The sequence below is a fragment of the Mustela nivalis genome (assembly GCF_964662115.1).
Source record: "Mustela nivalis genome assembly, chromosome: 13".
Classification (NCBI taxonomy): Eukaryota; Metazoa; Chordata; class Mammalia; order Carnivora; family Mustelidae; genus Mustela; species Mustela nivalis.
This window is the reverse complement of record NC_139032.1, coordinates 57234332-57259194: the sequence shown is the minus strand read 5'-3', so window position 1 is coordinate 57259194 and position 24863 is coordinate 57234332. Positions and strand designations below refer to the sequence as shown.

Here is a 24863-nt window from a genome sequence, read left to right as displayed (position 1 = left end):
CCAGGAGTGCCCAGGTAGAGTGACAGGACTGCTGGGTAGCCTAGCAGAGTCCCTCAGGCCTGGCATACCTCTTGCCAGTGACCTCAGTCATGCTGACCAGGTCCATGATGACCCTGGGAGACAGGACTGGGCTGAGAATTTGGGGTCCATGTGTCATGGGCCCGGTGGTCCAGAGTTGTCTGTTCCTGTCTCCCTCTTGTGACCTGGGATATGTCGCAAATTCCTTGGGTCTCTATTTTAGGAAGTGCCTACTGAGCACCCACAACATACGCGCCTGGTGCTGGAGAGAGGATGCATCAGAGTAGAACACACCCAGCTCCTGCAATCTGGCCCTACTCGTTTGTATATCCTGTCCGACTATAGGCCACAAAGTCGCAGGGACACTGGTGGTCTGGGTTCAGAGTGCTTGGAGTTCCACAGGCAGGAGAGCCACCCTGGCAGTGTCTGCTCGCTCTTCCCCGACTCCTCCCTTAGCTTCTCTGGGGCACAGTGTGTGGACACAGGATTCCCGCTTGCTAAGGTCAGAGCTCCATTTCACTCTTTCTCCCCACCACGGGCAAGAGTCCAAGAAATAAAGACAACAGGTGAGAGGGACAGAGAAGCTGCCTGAAATTTATTTATAAAATACAAGAACGCATTACAGCGCCTAGACTTCTTTTTTTAAACTGCTCATTTGCCTTCTTTGCACCCAGCTGAGGCTTTTGTTTGCTCTCCTCTGAAAGTTCTCAGCTGATTTTATTCAGCGATCTGTTCTTGGCTACATTGAGCCCAAGACCCACACAACCTTCCCTGGAGGTGACAGTGTTCATCTCGGGAGGCCCTCGAGGATCCTCCTGAGGTAAATGACTCCGCTCTGGTCAGCTCAGGATGCTGTGGAGCAGAGAAACTGGTGTCCTTCTTGGAGAGCTGCCTTCATCTCCTTGAACTGAGCCAACTGGCAGGCCTCATCCAGCCCCAACCAGCGGTAGGCTTGGTGCTCTCGGGAGAGTCGGATCTCCACATCGTAGTCCTTCACCTCGGCCAGCCAGTAGATGACTGTTTTTGGCTTCTCCCAGGCCACATATCTGAGCTCCCTTCTGAAGCCCTCAATGATTGTCAGCTGGTCTGCCGCTATGCCTGCTTCCTCCTGAGTCTCCCGCAAGGCTGTTTCCAAGTCATTCTCTCCTGGTTCCACATGGCCTGGTTAGGAAACAAGAGGAAAAGTAGCAGGAGATAATCTTCAGCAAAGGTGGAATTCGCAGGTTTGATGATTTAAAGATGGGTCTTTGCTGACTTTTCTAGATATTGCTAGGCTAAAGGAGGCCTAGAGATGGGCAATATCCTAACATGCCTAGGAGTGGGGCACAGAGTGGGTCGTGTCTGGACAAGTCCTCCTCCGCACCCCATCTTCTCTGCAGAGGGTTAAACAGACCATGTGTTTGGCAAGTCTGGTCTAGAAGACGGCTCTTCAGTGGTGAGAGAGATGGCCTCCCTCAGACCTTCGCTTTCTTATCCTTTGGAGCTCTCCTCATCCCATGTTCTCAGGGAGACCTTTCCCCTGGAGACCTTAAATTGGTTTTCTGAAGGAGGAGCAGTCCCTTCTTGGCAGACAGGAGTTGGCTGAAGAGGGAGCACTTTGCCTACAATCTGCAGTGAGGACTTAACACTGTCTTAGTTGGTCCCCGAAGTCCCAGGGCCAACAGACAGGCTCCAAGCCCTGCACTGCGGCACCGGCAGCTGTTTCCAAGTAGCTATCAAGGCTTTTCCAAATTGTTTTCATCTTTTTAACTGAGCAAGGCCAGATTCCAGATTCACAGGGAAATTCCTGATGGGAACGCAGACTAAGGACACAAGCTGAGAGCCAGTTTTAAGAAAATTTGTTGGCAAGATCCAAACCCAAGGAGACAGCTGCCAGGAAACTGTTCTAGGAGAGCCTGAAGCTCTGCAGACTGGGAGCAGCCCGTAGTTTTGCCTCTAGGCCCTCCCCACAAATTCTCAGCCTGCCTGAAGGGGCCAAGAAGGACAGGGAGGGGTCTGGCAGCCTCTGTCAACACATGGTTCCAGTGAGTTGCTGGGGGCCTCCTGGTTCAGGAGCTCCTGGGGAGCAGGAATTGTTAGCTCTTCCCTTCTTGGTTCAGGGACAGGCCTATATTCTAGCTCTCCTCCTTCTCAGGGTTCTCATAGCAGTGCCCTGAGCCAGAGGGGCTGCTGTAAAGCTCCCACAGAAAGCAACCAGGAGTCAGGACTTAAAAACCTAACCTAGTTCCTGGCTTCTAGGGAATCTTCTCTGTACAGGACCTCATGTAGTGGTGTACACAAAGCCAGAGAGGTACTGCATGGGGGGCGGGGAGAAAGGGGTGCTGGTGGTGAGAGGTGACACTGATCCTGATGCCCCATCTGCCCTCAGAAATGTGGGGAATCTGTGAACATGCCCTTCCCAACAGCATCTGTGCTCCATTCTACCCAGCAGTTTGAACTTGATAACATCTTTCCAGGCCCAAGCAGGACAAAATCTAGAGAGGTCCTTTGAAATCTTTCAGTGAGAGGTACTATGCAATATGACTTTGGCGATCAGGAGACAAGTGTGAACATTCCTATTCATAGTATTTGTGACACTTCTGTCCCTCTCTTTCACCTTATTTCTCCTTAGTGAAACGCAAATGTGCAAAGTCTATTTCCTATTCCCCTTTCCTTATTTTCCTCCAATGCTGGATCCTTGTTCACCCCTCTCCCACGGCACTCCTCTTTCAAGTCCCTGCTCCCTTCTCAATGGGTTGCTCATTCAGGGCTCCTGACCTGTAATCCAGTAATGACTTGACCCCAAGGTCAAGGCCTTTTCTCCTACCCAGCCATTTACCACAAAGGCTGGCACTCCTGTGAAACACACACACACACACACACACACACACACACACACACAAGCTGCTTCTGCCCTGGGATTCAGAGTTGTATTTACAGCTCTGACCTGGCATGTCAGGTCCTTTCTGTATGTCAGAAAGGATCAAAAGCTCCTGCCCACCCTACCCCCTCCTACTGCACAGTCACTGGGATGTAAGCTTTATGGGGGGCCTGATAGGGTAGCTTTCCAAGCAATGCTTGGCACTTTCTCGAGAGCCAACCCTTCTGCCTTGCACCTTTGGGAGGAGTCCAGTGATGAATGCCGTCTGATGCCTGCAGTAGTAGAAACTCAATTGCAGGTTTGTCCACCGTGGGAATGAGGCATCTTCGGAAGATGATCAAGCCACATGCTCTCAGGGCCATGGTCTATCTGAGGACTTAATGAAGAAGATGGGAAACATTAGGAAGTTACACAAAACAGGAGGATCGGGGCACCTGGGTGGCTCAGTGGGTTGAGCCTCTGCCTTTGACTTGGGTCGTGATCTCAGGGCCCTGGGATCGAGCCCCATATCAGGCTCCCCACCTAGCAGGGAGCCTGCTTCCCCCTCTCTCTCTGCCTGCCTCTCTGCCTACTTGTGATCTCTCTCAGTCATATAAATAAAATCTTTAAAAACAAAACAAAACAAACCAGGAGGATCCATCCTGGAGGCAGCCTCTGGTGCTGGGGAGTAGCACAGATCAGCTAATGGAGACCTCATCAACTACAGAAAAAGGCAGCATTCCAAGGACCAGTGTGGGGAAACCAGAAATCAGGGACTGATTTGTGAGTGATGGTAGGACCCTGCCCTCTACCGCTCAGGGCTGGCAAGTGTGTCTTAGGAGACCAGAGGTCCTCAGAGGCAAACCCACTGAATCTGGAGAAATGCTGGGAATGGGTGAGATGAAGAACATCATCCTCAAACCCATGATCCCATTTCCCTCAGCCTCCAGCCTGAGTCTGAGGGACAGAGACTCCAACGATGGGGTTTCTGATGGCCTGAGGGGTCACTTAGGAAAGGGAGCTTGGTGTACTAAAAACATTTTTGTTATTGATGTTGTATATTGTGTACTAAAAACATTTTGTCATTTATTTTTAGTCTTTTATCCATGTTTTAGAATGTTATACATTCACATGGTACAAAATGCAAAGTACAAAAAGGCACACACAGTAGTAAGTCTCTTTCCCACCAGTGAGAAGCACACTAGCATAGTGGTCAAGAGTGTGACTCTGCAACCTAGAGTTAAGTTCTGACTTTGCCACTTACTCACTGTGTGATTAGCTCCTAAGCCTGTTTCCTCTGCTGTGAGACAGGATAGTAACAGTTCTACCTCAAAGGGTTGCGGTGAGGATCACATGACTTAACTTTTGTAAAGTTAAGTTTTGTAAAGCTTTCGAACAGTGCCTGGCATCTAAAAAGCACCCAGTAGGTTTCAATAGGCATAGGAAAATGTCTGGAAGGATACACATTATTGATAGTATTTTCTGGAGGATAAGATTATGGCAAGACTTTCATTTGCTAGTCCCTATACCTCTGTATCGTTGGAAGTTCACAGAGAATATTAATTTTACAATCAGCAATTCAGTAAAGACTGAAAATTTTTAGTCTTTTTCATTTTAGTTACCTTTTTTTTTTTTTTAAAGATTTTATTTATTTGAGAGAGAGATAGCGAGAAAGCATGAGCAGAGGGAGAGGGAGAAGCAAGCTCCCTGTGAGCAGGGAGCCCGATATGGGACTCGATCCCAGGACACTGAGATCATGACCTGAGCTGAAGGCAGATGCTTAACTGACTGAGCCACCCAGGTGACTCTTTTCCATCCAGAGAGAAGTGGTTACTTCCTTCCATTTCAGTTACTTTTCTTTCCATTTCAGAAAAGAACACCACTACCAACAAAAGACAGAAAGGGAGAAGAGCAGGAATATCTGCAGCAGTGAAAAAACAATGCATCATCTGAAGGGGGCATGTCATCAAGGTAACAGAGAATATGGAAGATCTCTTATGTAAGCCTTGCTAAAGAAAATGTCATTGGTTCAGTCAACAAATATTTATTGAGTACTGACTATGTAATAAGTACTGTGCTAGGCCTTTGCTCTTAAGCAGTTTATATTCTAATGGGAGAGGCAGATTTTTTTTTTTTTAAGATTTATTTATTTGAGAGAGAGAGAAAGAGAAAGCACGTGCACATGAGCTGGCAGGGGGTAGGAAGGGGTAAAGCATCTTAAGCAGATTCCATGCTGAGCTCAGATCCCATCCTGGGGCTTGATCCCACAACCCTGAGATCATGACCTAAGCTGAAACCGAGAGTTGGACACTTAACCAACTGCACCACCCAGGTGCCCTGGAAGAGGCAGATTTTAAAAATAATTAAGCTGATTAAAAAATAATCGCCAATAAGGAATGTGCTACAAAGGAAAAATGTGCGATTGATAACCTGACCTTGTCTGAGGGATTAAGGAAGGCTTCCTGGAATAAGAGATGTTTGAGCAGAGAAGTAAGGAGTAGTAAAAGATAAGTTGGCAATGGGAAGGAGGGAGAAAGTGTGTCCCAGGTGGAGGGGACAGTATGGGCAAAGGCCCCGAGGTGGGATGGCAGGACTGAAAGAAAATAAGGTGTCTCAAATGTAGCAAAAGCCTAGGACAATGGGCCAGGCAGGAAAAAATTCACATCAGTTGGGCCTCATCTGTACGATTCCAAGGCCAAAGAAGGCACTGGTGGACAGATAGCAGAGCTGATGCACGCTGGAGCTGGAGGTGATTGTCTCCATAGCTCCCTTGCTGTTACTCAATCAAGATGAGCCTGGGGTCCCCTGGGTGGCTCTGTTGGTTGAGTGTTTGCCTTCTGCTCAGTTCATGGTCCAGGGTCTGGGGATAGAACCCCACGTCTGGGAAATCCCTGCTCAGCCCGGAGCCTACTTCTCTCTCTCTGTCCCTCCCTCCTGCTCTCTCACTGTCTCTCTCTCAAATAAACGAAATCTTTAAAAAAAATAAGGTAGAGCCAAATGTGCTGCTCTTAAAAGATTTTCAGATATACTTTCAGACAAGTGAAAAAAATCTGGTTCAGCATAAAATGTATAACACAATCCTGCTTAAAAATTCACATGTAAATTGGTAACAGGCCTTTTAAAAAATCTATTTATTTATTTATTTGAGAGAGAAAGAGAGAGAGAGTGAGCGCGAGCAAGCATGAGCAGGGAGGAGAGGGGAGAGGAAGCAGACTCCCCACTGAGCAGGGAGCCACACATGGGGCTCAATCCTAGGATCCTGAGATCATGACCTAAGTGGAAAGCAGACACTTAACTGACTGAGCCACCCAGATGCCCTAGCAGCAGGCTTTTTTAAACATTATATTCTAGTTTCCTGGTCTCCCTATTTATGCCAAGAACTTTTCCCATTCTGGAAACCAGAAAGCAACACCCTGTCACCACAGAACTGGCAGACAAAGATTTCAAATTACTGGTTCTGGTTCAGGTAAAAACAGGCACCTGATCCCTTGCCCTCCTATCAAAATGCTCATTAAGTATTAGCAAGTTCCAGATGAAGGGCACCTTGTTCCTGCTTTGTGTAGAGTCTCATGGAATGAATGCTGGATTCCTAGATAAGCTTAGGGATCTAATACTAGAGGGCAGTGCCCTGCCTGGGACAGGAAGCCCCAGAGCTGTACACCATTGCCATCACCCATACACCATGGGAAAACAAAAGTACCTGGATGGGGGGCCAAGAAAAACAGGCCTGAGGGGTGGCCATGTGGAACCACTAGAAAGAGGGGAACAGGCCAATATTTTCCCATGGGGGGAGAACCTTAGGATAGTGACAAGGACATATCTAGCAAAAATGTATCTCAGTAGATACCAATGCATAGGGATAACCACATCTAAGAACCAGACGAACCAGTAGTTCATCTCAATGGAACCAGAAGAGCTAGAATCAAGAGCTAGGATCAGATGTCCACTTTCTATCTATGCTGAGGACCCATGGAGAGGATAGCCGTTCTAGAAAGGCAAAACTCTGATTTACCCTTTGGCTTGAGCCAGCTGTTCTTTTTTTTTTTTTAATGTTTTCTTTCCACTTAGAGAACTTTGTTTAGTTAATGCTTTGGTAGGTCTGTGGGTGCTAAGTTCTTTAAGCTTTCTTTTGTCTTCATCTCAGATTGCCTTGATTTTCTCTTTCATACTTGAAGGATTTTTTTCCCCTAAGTGTAAAGATCTGTATTGAAAGTTCCTTTTTTTTATTAGCATTCAAAAAATACTGTGCCACATCCTTCTGACCTCCATGGTGAATGATGGTAAATTCTGTAATTCTCATTGTTTTCTCACTACAGGTAACATGCTATTTTTTTTTTTTTCTGATGGCTTTCAAGATTTCAAGAGTTTTCTGTCTATGATCTTTCTATAGTTTCAAAGGTTCCTGAGACTTTTTTTTTTTTTTTTAAGATTATTTATTTATTTATTTGACAGAGAGAGATGACAAGCAGGCAGAGAGGCAGGCAGAGAGAGGGGAGGAAGCAGGCTCCCTGCTGAGCAGAGAGCCCGATGCGGGGCTCGATTCCAGGACCCTGGGATCACGACCTGAGCCGAAGGCAGCGGCTTAACTCACTGAGCCACCCAGGCGCCCCTGAGCCAGCTGTTCTTTAGAATCTCTCCCCTTCCCCCATACACATTACTTCCTACTCATGCTTTCAAAAGCAGCACAGAAGAAAGCTCTTTTGTGAAGCTTTCTGGCTTCTAATAATTCCATCTTCTGGGCCTTTAACATGGCTTGAATAAACTTCTGCAGGGTTTGATCGGAGAAGTAGAACACTATGAGAAAATTAAAGAGTTAGTGTAGGGATTAGATCTTGTGCAATTATGGAAGTTGATGGAGAAATCCATGCAACTCTGTCACCTCTGCATCTGGTGTTGAGGCTGAAGTCTCTTTATTTCAGCAAGGCCAGCAAGGGGGAAGGGAGTCTGGATGCGAAGTGGAGGAAGGCAAGGAAACGAACTTGTGAAGACAAACCAGATCCTATGAGGACAAGTAGAACTCCTGAGGACAAATCAAAACCTGTGACTTCCTTTCACCATCTCCTAGCTCATTAACGTGGGTAACTTCAAGGAGCTGGAGCCTTTTGCCATACAGCTAAATGTTCATCTGACCCAGATTATTTGCAGGAGGAGATTCAGCAGGAGTTGGGGAGCTGCAGGCCTGGGTGCTTTACCTGGCACCAATAAGGTGAACCAGCACAACAGCATCCAAAGGGAGGCACTGCACATGCTTGGTATCCTGTTCTGTCCTTCACGGTGTGCTGGCTGCTACTTCACTTCAGCTTTCCAAATCTTGCACACAATTTTCCTGAGGTTGACCCTAACTTGGAACCATATAGGAAGGGAATCCTGGGAAACACAGTTCCAGCTTAGCCAAGTGGACACAGTACAAAGCCAGCACAAACATAATACCTAGTCTGGTAAGTCTCAATCTGTACCTTTGGCAGGGAAGAGCCAGACTACGTACTCTGTCTCCTTGGGACCCAGCACAGCAGCTTGCAACAGATGTTCATGGACTCAACAGAACACTCTCCCCACATCCCACTCAAACAAATGCTCAGGGTATGTTCTGGGATTTTGGGAAACAGCCCAGTGTTTTCCTGAAGAGTGCCATTTACATAAAAGCCAATGGAGCTATTGTTGTAGGTTTTCTGTTTTTCTGGAGACCAAGAATGAAACTGTCCTGGGGTTTGAAAGGAGCCAGCTTATAGAGAAACACACACACATACACACACACAGACACACATCACGCATGCTCCAAGTGGATTCAAACCTCAGGGGGTTAAAGAACACAGCATCCAATATGCAAATGTGCTTGCAGCCAGGATTGCAGAGATGAGAACTCCAGGCTGACAGCAGGCAATTCACACTTCAGAAAAGTGGCAAAGTGCCTTAGGTGGTTTAAAAAAAAAAACCCTGAACAAAAAAACTCCTCAATGTCATCAGAAGGTTCCAGAAGCTAAGGAAAAGTGCTCTTGCCTTTCTCTAAATATACATTTCCCTTACAGCTTAGGAGATTCAGAACCTAGGTGCCAAAAAATAATTCACAGATAAATGGCTGTACTGATATGTTGTGTTCCAGTGTTTTCATCAAATTAATCAGTGTGCAACTGCAAGCATAGCTCAGCCCCCAAAGCCCTCACAAATATACCTTTAGATACAGAAAGACCTCCCCAAATCCTCTCAGCGTGTTCCTTATAATCTAAAATCCCTTTTGCAGAAATGGTTTCATGCCACCATGTTATCAATGAAGCGTCCCCACTGGGCCAGCTACACTGTGCCAGGTTCTTCACCTGTGTATTTTAAATGCTTAAGACAAATCTTCATCATAAGCAGGATCGTCTCCAGTTTTGGATGAGGAAACTAGGACTCAAAAAGGTTAAAATAGTAGCCCAAGCGCATAGCCAGCCTGTGAATGGCAAGATTTGAATCCAAGTAAGCCTAACTCCAAAGTGTGTATTTTTCCCCCTTCCTCAGTTCTGCTTAAGATGAAAAAGCAGGCCTTAGGGCACAAATGGTCCGGAGAGAGGACACACAAATAATTATAAAATTATTTCCAGTTCTGAAATTCCCAGTCTTTGATCTATATTTGTTTTGCATTGAGGATTTTTAAGGTACCTGGCTGGAATCCTTTCTACAGGACCAGTTTTAGTTGGGGTGGAGGAAGGAGGGAGGGTGTGTAGATGAAGGTCCTGATGCCCAGAGTTGACCCTGGAGAGGTAAAGTATAGCCTGAGGCCCCGAAACTTTGCCTATCTGATAAGAGTTTCCATGCGTCCTCTGCTTTTTCTCTGGGAAGAAGGAACCTCTATCACATCTTCAAAACCCGTATCAGGTTGCCTGGGGGTTCCAAAGAACCAAGTGATGGGAATACCTTTAAATGCCAGCCTTGGACAAGCACACAAGCAACTAATTTAGCGTGCTGGTATCCAGGAAAGTTGCCGAGGCCACTCCACCGTGAGGAGGAAGGCCAACTCTGCCGGCCTACAAATAAGCGGCTCTGACTGCTCAGTTTACCCTCTCTTCCCACATCATAATGGTCTTTTCTGATTCTCCAACTCCCTCCCTTGCAAAGGATTGAACAGAAATGAGGTGCCCATTTGTGAATAAAGCTCCTTCTTATAAAAACAACGACAAAAAGAGAAAAAGGAAAAAGCTCCCAACTACTATGAATAAATTGAAACAAAGAAAATGCCCTCTCAATTGGACCTTTTCCTGGACATCTGCCACTCTCTTTTCTCATAGAAACCAACCTGCTGAGTCATCTTGCTATCTTTACTATTTGGCTGAGGGCAGAAACAGGAGATTTCACCTGTAATGGCATAAATATTGGCTTCTAGGATGAGGCCAAAGTCAGACAAGGTTGGAACAGAAATCATTCCTCATAAAGGGGATCTGTTAAGTGGCCTATTAGTGCCATCTGCTGTACAATTCTAGAAAGCAAACATGGGGAATTCTAATATTAGAGCCTGAAGGGATTTACTTACTCATCTAACATCTGTTGAGTATGTCCCACTTGACAAGCAGTGTGACAGGATTGAAGAGTGGATATGAAGCCATTATAAAGCCCCACTTTCTAAGGGGTTCACAGCCTCATGAAAGTGGAAGGGACTTAGACAAGTTGCCAGTTTATTTTGAGCTCCCTCGAGGTATGTGTAAGATGGAAAGGAAGCAAAAAAAAAGTGACTATCTTTGGGTCAAAGGGGCACCCCATAAGGATTCTGATGGATGGCTAGGAATTTACCAGGCAGAATAACGGTGCAGGCAAGGGGCATTCCAAGCAAAGGGAGGAGTGTGGGCAAAGACCTTTAAGAACAAAATGACATTCCAATGATTAACAGTTTAGTTTATATTCTTTGGCAATGAGGAGTAGCTTTTGACTGGTTTTAGGCAGGGCTGGCAATATGGTCAGACTGACATTTTACAAAGACATTCTGGCAGGGTGCCTGGGTGGCTCAATCGTTAAGCATCTGCCTTCAGCTCAGGTCATGATCCTGGGGTCCTGGGATCAAGCTCCACATCGATCCCCACATTGGGCTCCCTGCTTGGTGGGAGGTCTGCTTCTCCCTCTCCCTCTGCTCCTGTTCCCTCTTTCAGTGTGTGTGTCTCTCTCTGTCAAATAAATAATAAAAATAAAATCTTAAAAAAAAAAAAGACATTGGGACAGCAAGGAAGGTGGAGAATAGATTAGAAGATTGCAGTCAGGAAGACCAACTAACAAGCTTATTGACAACAGTCCAGATGACAAATAATACAGAGTTAAATTAAGGCAGAGACCCGGAGAAAGGATAGGAAGGGATGAATTTGAGAGATATCTCAAAGAGAAAACCAACAGTATCTAATGTTTCATTGTCCAAGGAAGAGGGGCAGGGGAGGAGGAGGGAGAAAGAAAGAGAGAGAGGGGGGTTGTTTGGTTTGGGTGACTAGAGAAGTTGGTGGAACAGGGAGTAGAAAGTAAGCTAATGATTTGTTTGGGAAAAGATGAACTTGAAATGCTGTTGACTACCCACAAGGTAAATGAAAGGATGGAATGATGCTCAGGGATCATCTCATTCTATCTCTTCATTTCCAAAGGTGAAAATTAACCACTGGAGAAAGATTTTGCTCCCACCGTAGAAACATCTGCAAGTCACCTCCCTCCACTTGGGTAGTCTGCCTGTGCATCTGGTATTCAAAGGATTTTATCCTCCTTCAGAGAGTTAAAACATGGAAAAGCAGGGCTAGCTTTGCAGTGAGAAAGACCCAGCTCCCTAATTCAACAGTTATATTACTTTAAGCAAAATACTTCTCTAAGGCTCATTTTCCCAATCTGTAAAATGAGGGTAACTTCTACTTTACATGATTGTTGTAGAGTTTAAAATTAAAAACACATACATAGGATCTGACATATCAGAAGTACAGAGTATATATGAGTCACTTTCACCCCTGTTATCATCAAAGGTCATCAGGAAGCTTCTGGCACGCTCTTACCTTCTATTGATAGTTGAATCAAGAAATGGTTTTTCATATTTCCAGCAAAACTGCTCACCACACCATTATATTCCTTATGCATAAAATACTACAAGATACATTTCTTTCAATATAAGTACTAGGAAGAAATTCCACTCTTTTGAAAAATGGTTTGCCTTTATTATTTCTCTGACAAGTTCTAAGCTAAATTGGGTACTTGCAGTTAAGTCTACTGGCCTTGTGAGCTACTATATTTGTTTCTATTATGAAGGTAATAGGTACCATTTTTTGAGGCATTGTGCCACGTGCTTTACTTTCCTTATTTCACTTAATTTTCACAACAACCTTTTACCATATTTTGCAGAAGAGGAAAAATGAAAGCAGCTCTGCCTAACTTCCAACATTATTGCTCTTAACCTCAACGCTGTATTAGCGTTTTACATTTGGCTATTTGATTGCATTCAGTTTATTTTCTATCTCTCCCTCTCTCCTTTCTTTCAGAGATACAATAACAAATACATAGGTGCCAAACCAGGCCATAGCAAAGGAAAAGTAAGTTTTGTTTTAGGTGGTGGGGCTCTCGTGTGATTTTTTTTTTTTTTTTTAACTACTGCTATAATTGCCATGATATCATCAGTTCAACAGATGAAGCCATTAGAACATACAAAATCTCGGGGTGCCCTGGTGGCTCAGTGGGTTAAAGCCTCTCTGCCTTCGGCTCAGGTCATGATCCGAGGATCCTGGGATCGAGCCCCGCATGGAGGCTCTCTGCTCAGCAGGGAGCCTGCTTCCTCCTCTCTACTTGTGAGCTCTCTGTCAAATAAATAAATAAAATCTTAGAAAAAAAATACAAATTCTCTTCTGGAAAGGGTAACAACAAAGTGAAACTGAGGCCGCCGGTCGCTAACCTCGGAATTCTGGAATTCCGATGTCCCACCCCATCACCATCAGCAAGGGGCCAGCAAGCTCAGAGCCACATAACCCTCTCCCTTTCCCTGGACACAGAGGAAAACTAAGGTCCTGCGAGCGGCCGGGGCCTGGCCAGCCCACGCCTCAGTGACAGCCTGATGCGTCCACCCTTGACGGTGCAGCGACGGGAAATTATTCAGTTGCAGATTCCCATCGCTCCAACTCTCAGTTCCTCCGCGGAGAGGAGCACCCTGGGGGCCCTCTCTAAGACTACTCACCCAAAGCCTAGGGCCGCAGGAGGCAGGCCTTGAACGGAAAAGGGGTAGTACGACGACCAATCCCGAAGGTTCGGTAGCGCTTAGAGCGACCAACAGGATAGGGCAGAAGGCCCCTCCACCCGCCTCAAAGATGCCATACTTTCACTTAGAACTCGCGAGATCCTCACTCAGAGGTTCGATTGGTTGAAAGACGCAGTTTGAGAGTTACGCCCACTGCCTCCTCGGATCCCTGATTGGTCTTCTGGAGAAGAAGGACTCATACGTCAACTAGTTTCCCCGGTGCCCATTGGTGGATGAGGCGGGGCTGCCGGCGCGCGGGCACCGGCGCGGGCGTTCGAACCCGCGCTTGGTGGCGTTACCATGGGGATGCAGCCCGGCCGGCGCCTCAAAAGCTGGTGAGTTGACAGCACGCCCGCCAACTTGGGGCTCTCCTGTCGGCATTGTCTTCTGTCTTCAGACAGGGTTGACCGAGAGGGACCTGGGAAGCCACTGAGGTGAGAAATGGTGGGGAGAACCGGGGAAGAGTGGGGTAGGCCTCTGCCCCGCGGGAGAAGGCACTCTGGACGCCTGCCGAGCGCGAGAGGAGGCGCCGGTTGCAAGGAAACCGGGAGTTGACCTCGCCTGGTTGTTCGAATGCTCGCCTGCTTTCCTACCCTTCATCTCCTTATCTCTGCCTTTTCTTCAGTGATTCTCTCGAGTGCTCCTTCTCCCACGGAGCCTTTCTGAGTCTCGAAATCATGCCTTTGAACCGATGGCCCTGAGTGGAACCTTTCTTAGGGCACTTGTCTTCGGCCTTGGCTTATTTGTGTACTTCCGTGAGCCCCATTCTCCTTGTTCCTCCCTTATCATTTAGAGGTCTTTGAGGCAGAGCGACGTCTTTCATTCCCAGTGTCTTACACACAGAGTTTTCAGGAAATTTTTGTTGAGTTGAATTTAATTCACCAGAAATTGATTGGATTCCTCTCTGTGCACCGCCCTGTTTTTCCTCCCATTTAGAGGGTTTATTGTTGTTGTTGTTGTTATTGTTGTTGTTTTTAGAGGGAGGGTACCCTAATCTCATATTCGGTAGGGCCAGAAAGTCCGCCGTGAGCCTTTCCACTGTTTGTGAAAAGGAAAATCTTTTTGGAATGCCTGCTACAACTCTTCTGGCATTGTGGCTTTTAGTGTTCATATCCCAGTGCTTTTATTAAACTCCTTAATGAATTTTTGCTTAAAACAAACCATTCTGTTTTTGCTGAATGCCAGGAGTTTCTTAGTGACCCACAGCTATTGTCACATTTTAAGAGTGCTGTGAAACGTTTTGAAGCATTTTCTCCTTTGTGTTCTCCTTGTAGTCTCTGTGATTCAGGTGCATGTAGCAGCTGCTCTGGTAGCTATCCGTTGGTCAGCTGTCCATGACAGAAGTGCATTGCCAAGGCTGTCGTTTTGTCAACTCATGAGACTGTATATGGCCAGTCTGGATTGTTGATGATTCTCATGTGAAATTCGTAGCTCAGTGATGTTTTTAACAAAAGGATTGGAAAAGTCAGGTATAGCAGCTATGTTATTATTATCTTCTTATCAAAGTTTGACCACAACCATATAGCTAAACTGCAGATCTGTGACATGTAATAGAAATTGGATTGGGGATTCAGGGTTTATCTTTGGCTCTGTCTCTATTCACTTACTGTGGCTGGCTTTGCAAGTCATTTAGCCCTTTTAGACATCACTTTTTCCAGCACAAAGTGTTGAATTAGATTAGAATTCCTGTGGCTCTATCAACTTAGTCAAGCAACTGGGTTATTTTTGAAAATTCCAGTATAGTTAATATGCAGTATCATTAGTTTCAGATGTACAATATGCTGGTTGAACAATTCTCTACATTACTCAGTGCTCATAAGTGTTCTCTTAATCCCCTTCACCTGTTCACCCATTCCACCCACCCACCTCCCCTCTGGTAACGATCAGTTTATTTTCTGTATTTAAGAGTCAGTTTTTTGGTTTGTCTCTTTTCTTTGTCCTTTTGTTTCTTAAGTTCCACATATGGGTGAAGTGACACAGTATTTGTCTTTCTCTGACTTCTTTCTTTCTTTCTTTTTTTTAAAGATTTTATTTATTTATTTGACAGACATAGTGAGAGAGGGAACCCAAGCAGGGGGAGTGGGAGAGGGAGAAGCAGGCTTCCCGTCAAGCAGGGAGCCCAACTGGAGGCTCGATCCCAGGACCCTGGGATCACGACCTGAGCCAAAGGCAAATCTATCGACTGAGCCACCCAGGCGCCCCCATCTGACTTATTTCACTTACCTTTTTACCCTCTAGATCCATTCATGCTGTTGCAAAATGGCAAGATTTCTTTTTTTTTTTTTTTAATTTATTTGAGAGAGAGACAGTGAGAGAGATCATGAGCGAGGAGAAGGTCAGAGAGAGAAGCAGACTCCCGGTGGAGCCGGGAGCCCGATGTGGGACTCGATCCCGGGACTCCAGGATCATGACCTGAGCCGAAGGCAGTCGTCTAACCAACTGAGCCACCCAGGCGTCCCAAGATTTCATTTTTTTATGGCTTCATAATATTCCATTGTATATCTCTTCCATCTTCTTTACATGTTCATCTGTGAATGAATACTTGGGCTGCTTGGCTGTTGTAAGTAATGCTGCAATAAATAATGCTGCAATAAACAGGGATGCATATATACTTTTTTTTCTTTTGAGAGAGTGCATGTGCAAAGAGGAGAGGGGGAGGGGCAGTGAGGGAGGGAGAAAGAAACTCCCCTCCCCACAAAAATTGTATTTGTTAGGGGCACTGGGTGGCTCAGAGGGTTAAGCCTCTGTCTTCAGCTCAGGTCATGCTCTCAGGGTCCTGGGATCGAGACCCGCATCGGGCTCTCTGCTCAGCAGGGAGCCTTAAAAAAAAAAAAGATTGTATTTGTCAGAGAGGACGCATGTGCACGAGAGAGAGCATGCACGGGGGGAGCAGGAGGCAGAGGGAGAAGCAGGCTTCCCACTGAGCAAGGACCCTGCATCATGACCTGAGCCGAAGGCTGACACCACCCAGGCCTTCTGAGAAAGAAAATCTTAGCCAGGCTCCACACCCAGTGCGGAGCCCAAGTGAGGTTCAGTCTCACAACCCTGAGATCATGACCTGAGCAGAAATCAAGAGTCTGTTGCTTAACGGACTGTGCCACTCAGGTGCCCCTATTTTCAAATTAGTGTTTTTGTATTCATACTCGTATGCACCAGTTTGCATTCCTCCCAACAGTGCACCAGACTCCTTTTTATCCCTTTACCAATACTTGCTGTTTCTTGTGTTTTTTTAATTTAACCATTTTAACAGATGTAAGGTGATATATTTTTGTGGTTTTGCTTTGCATTTCCCTGATATTATTGATGTTAAGGATCTTTTCATGTGTCTGTTGGCCGTCTATATGTGTTCTTTGGGAAAATGTTCATTTCTTCAAGCAATTGGTTATTGATGTCAGGTGAACGTCACATGTTCAACCTTCCAAGGACTGTACAGCTGAAACTGATAGCTGCCACTTATTGAGCATTTACCCTGTGCAAAGCACTATATCAGGGCTTTATATAAATATTACATTTTTCTTAGCATAGTACATCAATGTACTGCCTACATAGCATTTCATTAAAAGCTTTTGGTTTATGTTATTAATTTAAGTCTTTAGCTGTTATATGTCTTAATACAGTGTCTGTGGGGCAAACTAGGGTATGATCCTCTCATCTTCCGGTTTAGGAGAAACAGCAGTTTCTTTGGGCTGCCATTTCATTGTTTGTAAAGTAAGATGTTGATCTCTTCTCAGTTCCTTACAAATTAATCAATTAATCCACTTTCTTTTGGATTAGCAAACCTGTTCATGATTTTTTTTAAACCTGTTCATAATTTGTGCAGAGTAAATCCTCAACGAATTTTTTGTTAAATGAGTAATAGAGTTTTTCTCATACCTCATACTTCCCTAGTTATTGTCTTAAGGATTTTGATGTTCATATCCTGTTAAACAAGAAGACTCTTCAATAGGCATAAACTAATAATAGGTACCATTTGTATTGGGAAACTCAGTCTTCCACCATAAGGCAGATGCTTAACCAACTGAACCACCCAGGCATCCCTCAAAAATGATTTCTTGAGTGACTGGATGGAAGGTTCTTATTGGAGCTGTGACCATAGCAATTCATTTGAGAAATACAATCTTGTTTTATTTTATTGCCAGAGGAGCAGTGAGTCAGGGCACCGACTCTGATAGAATTTTCCTGAGCAATCAGATTAACCTGATACAAAAGTTTCTACCACCTATAGCTATAAATGGTATTAAATACTTTTGTAAAGTTTTAAAAAGAGTGTAGGGATATTTATTCACTTACTCATTAAATAATTATTGAATGTTACTTATTTCCAGACACTGTTTTAGAAATGGGATAAAAAAGGTGAATAAGGGGCACCTGGGTGGCTCAGTAGGTTAAAGCCTCTGCCCTTGGCTCAGGTCATGATCCCAGGGTCCTGGGATCGAGCCCTACGTTGGGCTCTCTGCTCAGCAGGGAGCCTGCTTCCCTTCCTCTCTCTCTCTGCCTGCCTCTCTGCCTAATTGTGTTCTCTGTCTGTCAAATAAATAAATAAAATCTTTTTTAAAAAGGTGAATAAGACACATTCCTTTACCAGAAGGAAATCACATATTCTAGTGGAGGAAATAGACATCCTCATAGATAATTATTTCAGAATGTAACTGCAGTGATAGAGACATGCAAAAGGTATGATATGGACATATAAAGGACTTCCAGCCACATACAAGGAGATCAGAAAAGACCTCATTTATGCTTTAATCATTGGGTAAGAAGTAGACAGGTAAAATGAGGTTTGATGAGATGGGAGGAGACCATTTAAAAGCGCGACATGAATAAATCCACAGAGAAAACAGTCTAAGAAGTTGACTAAACTGGAAAGAGGAGGGGCTGGACCATAGGAAACTTTGTGGGTGTGCTAAGGAGCTTGAACTTCGCCCTTTAGAAAGGTGACAGAATGACAATGAAGGGTTTTAGATAGAGAAGGGTCATGGTCATAACTGTTCTTTCTAAACACTGGTCGACCGTAGTGTAGAAGTTGGTTTGGAGAGGGCAAAACTGGAGGCAGGCAGAGCAGTTTAAAAAGAGACATGTAGTTATGTAGGTTAAAGGTACTGGGACTGGGCACCTGGGTGGCTCAGTTGGTTAAGCAACCGCCTTTGGCTCAGGTCATGGTCCCGGAGTCCCGGGATTGAATCCCGCATCAGGCTCCCAGCTCCATGGGGAGTCTGCTTCTCCCTCTGACCTTCTCGCCTCTCATGCTCTCTCTGTCTCTCAAATAAATAAATAAAAATATTAAAAAAAAAAAAGGTACTGGGACTGAACCACCAAAGCTGTGGTGGTTGGAACGTGGATGGAGAGAGGACATTTAACAAGTATTTGTTTTTAAATAGACTGAACCTGTTGCTTAATTTTGGGATTAAAGCAGCGGAAAGTAATCTAGGATGCTTCTCACTTTAGCGCTGAGTCACTGGTGGATGATAATTGTCATTTACCCACACCCATGCCACTATCAAGGAGAAAAGGTGGAGGGGCAGTTTTGTGGAGAGGTCATGAGTTTGGTTACTGATGAGCAGTTTAGATTCTTAATCATGGAAGCATTTTGATAATGATCCCAGCGTATTTTTTTGCTGATTTTATTGTGATGTGAACTAAAGTTACACTGGAATTCTAGGAGCATCCAACTAATATTGTACAATATTAGGGCCAGAAAGACTCTAGGTGAGGTTTCACCAGCAGTGAGGAACAGTCTTTTTTTTTTTTTTTTTAAGTATTTATTTGTTTAACAGAGAGAGTGCACACCTATAAGCAGAGGGATAGGGAGAAGCAGGCTCCCCAATGAGCCAAGAGCTCAACACCAAGGCTCCATCCCAGCTCTCTGGGATCATGTCCTGAGCAGGAGGCAGCCATTTAACTGACTATGCAACCCAGACACTCTGAGGAGCAGACTTTTAAGTTAGTTACCTGCTTGTGTTGAGATTTGATTGGCATAGGATTGCATAGCCAACATACCAAATTCATATAGTTGGTTTTTGTTTTTGTTTTTTTAGGATTTTATTTATTTGAGAGAGAGAGAGAGAACACAAGTAGTAGGGGGGTATGAGCAGAGGGAGAAGCAGACTCCCTGCTGAGCAGGGAGCCAGACTCTGGGATCCATCCCAGTACCCTGAGATCATGACCTGAGCCCAAGGCAGATGCTTAACTAACTGAGCCAGCCAGGCACCCCTCATATAGCTGTTTTTGATTATCTATGCCCTGGTTTCATTATTTTAAAAGAGGGAGGTGATAATTGCCTTGTATCACAACTCTTGGAAGATTAATTAGGTAGCACAATTAATTACATATTTTAATAATTTAGATCCCAGTGAATGGAATTATTCTTTGAATTTTTCATTGCTTCTTCAGCATCATTTTTTCTTAATTTTTAAAAATTTATTTTTAAGTATTCTACATCCATGTTGGGGCTTAAACTCACAACCCTAAGACTAAGAAAAATTTTAGTTGGACTCTACATGATTTTTTTTTTCATGTTATTTGTTTCAGGAGTACAGGTCTGTGATTCATCAGTCTTATACAACACCCAGCGCTCACCACAACACATACTCTCCCCAGTGTCCCTCACCCAACCACCTCCCATCCCCCACCCCTCTCCCCTCCACCAACCCTCAGTTTGTTTCCTAAGATTGAGTCTCTTACAGTTGGTCTCCCTCTCTGGTTTCATCTTGTTTGATCTTTTTCCTCTCTTCCCCTATGATCCTCTGCCTTGTTTCTTAAATTCTGCCTATCAGTGAGATTATATGATAATTTTCCTTTTCTGATTGACTTATTTCACTTAGCTTAATATTCTCTAGTTCCATCCACCTGGTTGCAAATGACAAGATTTCATTTTTTGATTGCGGTGTAATATTCTAATATATATATACATATATATATATATATATATATATATATCACATTTTTTTTAAACATTCATCTGTCAGTGGACATCTGGGCTTTTTCCATAGTTTGGCTATTGTGGACATTGCTGCTATAAACATTGGGGTGCAGGTGCCCCTTTGGATCACTACATTTGTATCTTTTGGGTAAATACCCAGAAGTGCAATTGCTGGGTTGTAGGGTAGCTTTATTTTCAACTTTCTGAGGAACCTCCCTACTGTTTTCCAGAGTGGCTGCACCAGCTTGCATTCCCACCAACAGTGCAGGAGAGTTCCCCTTTTCTCTTCATTCTTGCCAACGTCTCTCATTTCCTGAATGGTTAGTTTTAGCCGTTCTGACTGGTGTGAGGTTTTATCTCATTGTGGTTTTGATTTGTATTTCCCTGATGCTAAGTGATATTGAGCACTTTTTCATGTGTCTATTGGCCATTTGGATGTCTTCTTTGTAGAAATGTCTGTTCATGTCTTCTGCCCATTTCCTGATTGGATTATTTGTTCTTTGGTGTTGAGTTTGATAAGTTCTGTATAGTTCGATTCTAGCCGTTTGTCTGATATGTCAGTTGCCAATATCTTCTCCCATTCTGTTGGTTGTCTTTTAGTTTTGTTGACTGTTTCCTTTGCTGTGTAAAAGCTTTTTGTTTTGATGAAGTCCCAATAATTCATTTTGCCTTTGTTTCCCTTGCCTTTGGGGACATGTCTAGCAAGAAGTTGCTTCAGCCAAGGCCGATGAGGTTGCTGCCTATGTTCTCCTCAAGGATTTTGATGGCTTCCTGTCTCATATTTAGGTCTTTCATCCATTTTAAGTCTATTTTTGTGTGTGGTGTGAGGAAATGGTCCAGTTTCATTCTTCTGCATGTGGCTGTCCAATTTTCCCAACACCATTTTTTGAAGAGACTGTCTTTTTTCTATTGGACATTCTTTCCTGCTTTGTTGAAGATTAGTTGGCCATAGAGTTGAGGGTCCATTTCTGGGTTCTCTATTCTTTTCCATTGATCTATGTGTCTGTTTTTTGTGCCAGTACCATACTGTCTTGAGGATTACAGCTTTGTAATAGAGCTTGAAGTCCAGAATTGTGATGCCACCAGCTTTGGTTTTCTTTTTCAACATTCCCTTGGCTATTCAGATCAGGGTCTTTTCTGGTTCCATACAAATTTTAGGATTATTTGTTCAGTTCTGTGGAAATAGTTGATGATACTTTGATAGAGATTGCATTGAATGTATAGATTATTCTGGGTAGTATAGACATTTTAACAATATTTATTCTTCCAATCCATGAGCGTGGAGTGTTTTTCCATTTCTTTGTGTCTTCCTCAATTTCTTTCGTGAGTATTCTATAGTTTTCTGAGTCATATCCTTTGCCTCGTTGGTTATATTTATTCCTAGGTATCTTATGGTTTTGGTTGCAATTGTAAATGGGATCGACTCCTTAATTTTTCTTTCTTTTGTCTCATTGTTGGAGTATAGAGATTCATCTGATTTCTGTGCATTGATGTTATATCCTGCCACTTTATGAATTCTTGTGTGAGTTCTAGCAATTTTGGGGTGGAGTCTTTTGGGTTTTCCACATAAAGTATCATGTCATTTGGAAAGAGTGAGGATTTGACTTCTTTGCTGATTCAGATGCCTTTTATTTCTTTTTGTTGTCTGCTGAGGCTAGGACTTCCAGTACTATCCTGAATAGCAGTGGCAATAGTGGACATCCCTGCCGTGTTCCTGACCTTAGGGGAAAAGCTCTCAGTTTTTCCCCTCTGAGAATGATACTCACTGTGGATTTTTCATAGACGGTTTTTATGATACTGAGTTATGTACCCTCTATCTCAACACTGTGAAGAGTTTTAATCAAGAAAGGATGCTGTACTTTGTCCATTGCTTTGTCTCCATCATATGGTTCTTGTCCTTTCTTGTATTTATGTAGTGTATCACATTGATTGATTTGTGGATATTGAAACTTCAGCATCATCCTTTAGAAATAATTCCTGGTACCAATTGTGGCCATAGTTCCCAAAAGGATGTAATTTTGACTAAAAGAATCTATGTCATTTTAGTAATTTAGTAATTTATAAAAACAGTGGAGCATGTGACTCTCCATCTTGGGATTATAAATTTGAGCCCTATATTCAGTGTAGAGATTACTTAAAAATAAAATCTTTCTCTCCTCTAAGATCTATTTATTCATTAGAAAGAGCACATGCACATGCCTGAGCTCAGGAGAGGGGCGAAGGCAGGGGGAGAGAGAATCCTCAGATTTCCTGCTGAGTGTGGAGCCACACACAGAGCTCCAAGACCATGACCAGAGCAGGTAACGAGTCAGCTGTTTAACTGAGTGAGTGACCCAAACACCCCTAAAAATAAATCTTTAAAAAAAACTGATTATAATAGTTATTCTTCCAGTGAAACACATGAAGATATATTTTGTTGAAACTATTTTATAACTGCAAAATAGCAAAAACCTGCAAAAATCTGACAATTTATAATTGGATTAGACAAGGATTTTAAAATTAAAGCACAGAATTTAAATCCAACATTGGTTACCACCTATTCCTGGAAATTCTTAAAAAATTAAACCTCTGTAGTTAGAGAGAGTAATACTTGTACTGTTTTCAGATAACTGAGTTCGGTTTTGTTAAGTTTATTTTTAGGTGATTGCTTCCATGCTTTTTACCAAACTTAGAAACTTAATAAGCTCATAGTGGGACTTTGGAAAGAAATTGCAGTAATTGCAAACTATTAGCTACTTAATCATAAACTTGAAACTTTTCTTTTTCCACTGAAAAAATAATCTCTCAAAAACTGCTTTTGGGTATAACTCACATGATTGGTATCGCAAAGTCCACATCTAGCCCTAAGAATTCCATTAAGTGTCATATATTCTCATTCCTTTGCAGCTGTTGTTTTGAGCAGTTGTTTAGTATCACTTGTCTTCTGTTGAGATCACTGGTCTATAGATAGAATAATCCCTAGAGTTCGAAATAACTAACTCCCTTGTTGGGGGAAAAGTATGCTGTATCATTCACCTTTTAATCTTCCAATGATAATACTGAATTGCTTATGTTATTATTAGGTACCTTATGCCTAACCTGGGGTACAGAAACATTTTAATGAAAATTGATTGGGAATGTTGGGTTTGTATTATATACGTTTCTAATGGTGCAGTGGACCCTAATGACTTTGTTAACAATCCCCTAAAAAGTGATCATTGTTGGTGTGTCCTACAGCTGAATGGGTTGAAAGTTTATGATGTGAATACACATTAAAAGCCACTGAATTCACTTTAAGTGGGTATATTGTATGCTTTGTGAATTAGATCTCAGTAAAGTTGTTCTATATTTTTAAAAGTGGTCATTGTCACAATTTAGGGGAACTCAGGTGAAGAAATATTTCTTAGCAATCCAGCTATTTTAGTTGGGGCACTGGGATAGCTTAGTCAGTTGGACATCTAACTCTTTTTTTTTTTTTTTTTAAGATTTTATTTGACAGAGAGAGACACAGCAAGAGAGGGAACACAAACAGGGGGAGTAGGAGAGGGAGAAGCAGGCTTCCCACCAAGCAGGGATTCCAATGTGGGGCTTGATTCCAGGACCCTGGGATCACGCTGAAGGCAGACACCCAACGATTGAGCCACGCAAGCGCTCCATGGACGCCTAACTCTTGATCTCAGCTCAGGTCGTGATCTCAGGGTCCTGAGTTCAAATCCCATGTTGAGCTCCATGCTGGGCGTAGAGGCTACTTTAAAAATAAAAAGCTATTTTCATCCTTTTATTTCCATACTCCTATAAAAATAGAGTACAATATGTCCTAATGCCTGCTGACCTTCCTATGTAGTTCCTTACTTTCCTATGTGGGGCTCAATCCCAGGACCCTGGGATCATGACCTGAGCTAAAGGCAGAGGCTTTAACCCACTGAGCCACCCAGGTGCCCCTTGAATTATTTTTTAAAAACTATAGCCATCACACCCACTTAGAACAGGTTTATTATACCTCTCTAATTTATTCAAGTAAAGCTCTTGAGATTTTCATTCTCTGCCTAAAAAATCTAAATAAGTGTTCAGCATGTGAATTTCTTTTAAAAAAGTAGACTTCATGCCCAACTTGGGCTTTAACTTAAGACCCTGAGATTGAGAGTTGCATGCTCTACTGAGCCAGCCAGGCACCTCCGCAGCTCAAATTTCTATAGAAAATTTTAGTACATTTTCTCAGTTTCTTCCATGGTTAATTTTGGTTTTGATAATTATAGAAGTGAACGCTTCCGGGGAATAGCTTTTCCCTTTTAGATGTTAATGTAATATCTAAAATTTAATGGTAGAGGTTTCTTTTGGAGTGATAAAAATGTTCTAAAATTGGATTGTGGTGATGGTTGCACAACTCTGAAAATACTAGAACTATTGTATACTTTAAATGGGTGAGTTTTATGGTATATGAATTATATCTCAATAAAGTTGTTAGAATTTAATGATGTCCTGGAGGGATTTATTGACCCCTTTTTCCTATTTCTTCTTTGATAATTCAAGTATATGTGATGTCACATGAATTTGAGAAACTAAGAATAACTTGGGTCCTTTTGAACTTGGGCCATTTGCCCTCAGTTTTTCTGATTAGCAAGGAATATATAGACCTTAGATTTAGATTTTCTACTTTTTTCTAGCAATCAGGAACTTTTATTAGACATACTGAATAGTCTGCTTATAGAATTGGGAGGGTAACAATGGATTCTTTAAAAATAAAAAGCTATTTTCATCCTTTTATTTCCATTTTATTTTCTTCAAGTTTTTTGAAATACTAATACCTGTTGCTGGGTTCATGTTAGTTACTCAGTTGTCTCCCCCTTGATGTAGATTAACTCATTTAGCAAAAATATCCTATTTACTGGGGCACC

At 43.2% G+C, this 24863-nt stretch overlaps 2 protein-coding genes across 5 annotated transcripts in view; one reads left to right on the top strand and one right to left on the bottom strand.

Moving 5' to 3' along the window:
- Window positions 1-585: 585 nt before the first annotated feature.
- NUDT2 (nudix hydrolase 2) lies at window positions 586-13175 on the bottom strand. Its single transcript, XM_082694645.1, has 3 exons — window positions 13011-13175; window positions 3114-3254; window positions 586-1179 (listed from the first exon to the last, which is right to left on the bottom strand). Exons 2-3 carry the CDS (start codon window positions 3238-3240, stop codon window positions 863-865), a joined length of 444 nt encoding a protein of 147 aa, XP_082550771.1. The 5' UTR covers window positions 3241-3254; window positions 13011-13175; the 3' UTR covers window positions 586-862.
- Window positions 13176-13288: 113 nt separating this feature from the next.
- The window catches only part of KIF24 (kinesin family member 24), a 92083-nt gene continuing 80508 nt past the window's right edge, over window positions 13289-24863 (top strand). Inside the window, exon 1 of one of the 4 annotated variants that reach the window (XM_082694575.1) lies at window positions 13289-13405. The gene's annotated coding sequence lies outside the window, so the exon portion shown is untranslated. Of the gene's footprint in view, window positions 13505-24863 lie in introns of all 4 variants that reach the window. The other 3 variants (XM_082694577.1, XM_082694578.1, XM_082694576.1) reach the window with 3 other exon arrangements.

Excerpts from the sequence above, each read along its gene's own strand:
- NUDT2 (XM_082694645.1), bottom strand. The coding sequence starts at position 3,240 with ATGGCCCTGAGAGCATGTGGCTTGATCATCTTCCGAAGATGCCTCATT. Across the intron at positions 1,180-3,113 it reads TCACTGGACTCCTCCCAAAG|GCCATGTGGAACCAGGAGAG; the intron begins GTGCAAGGCAGA and ends TTTCCTAACCAG.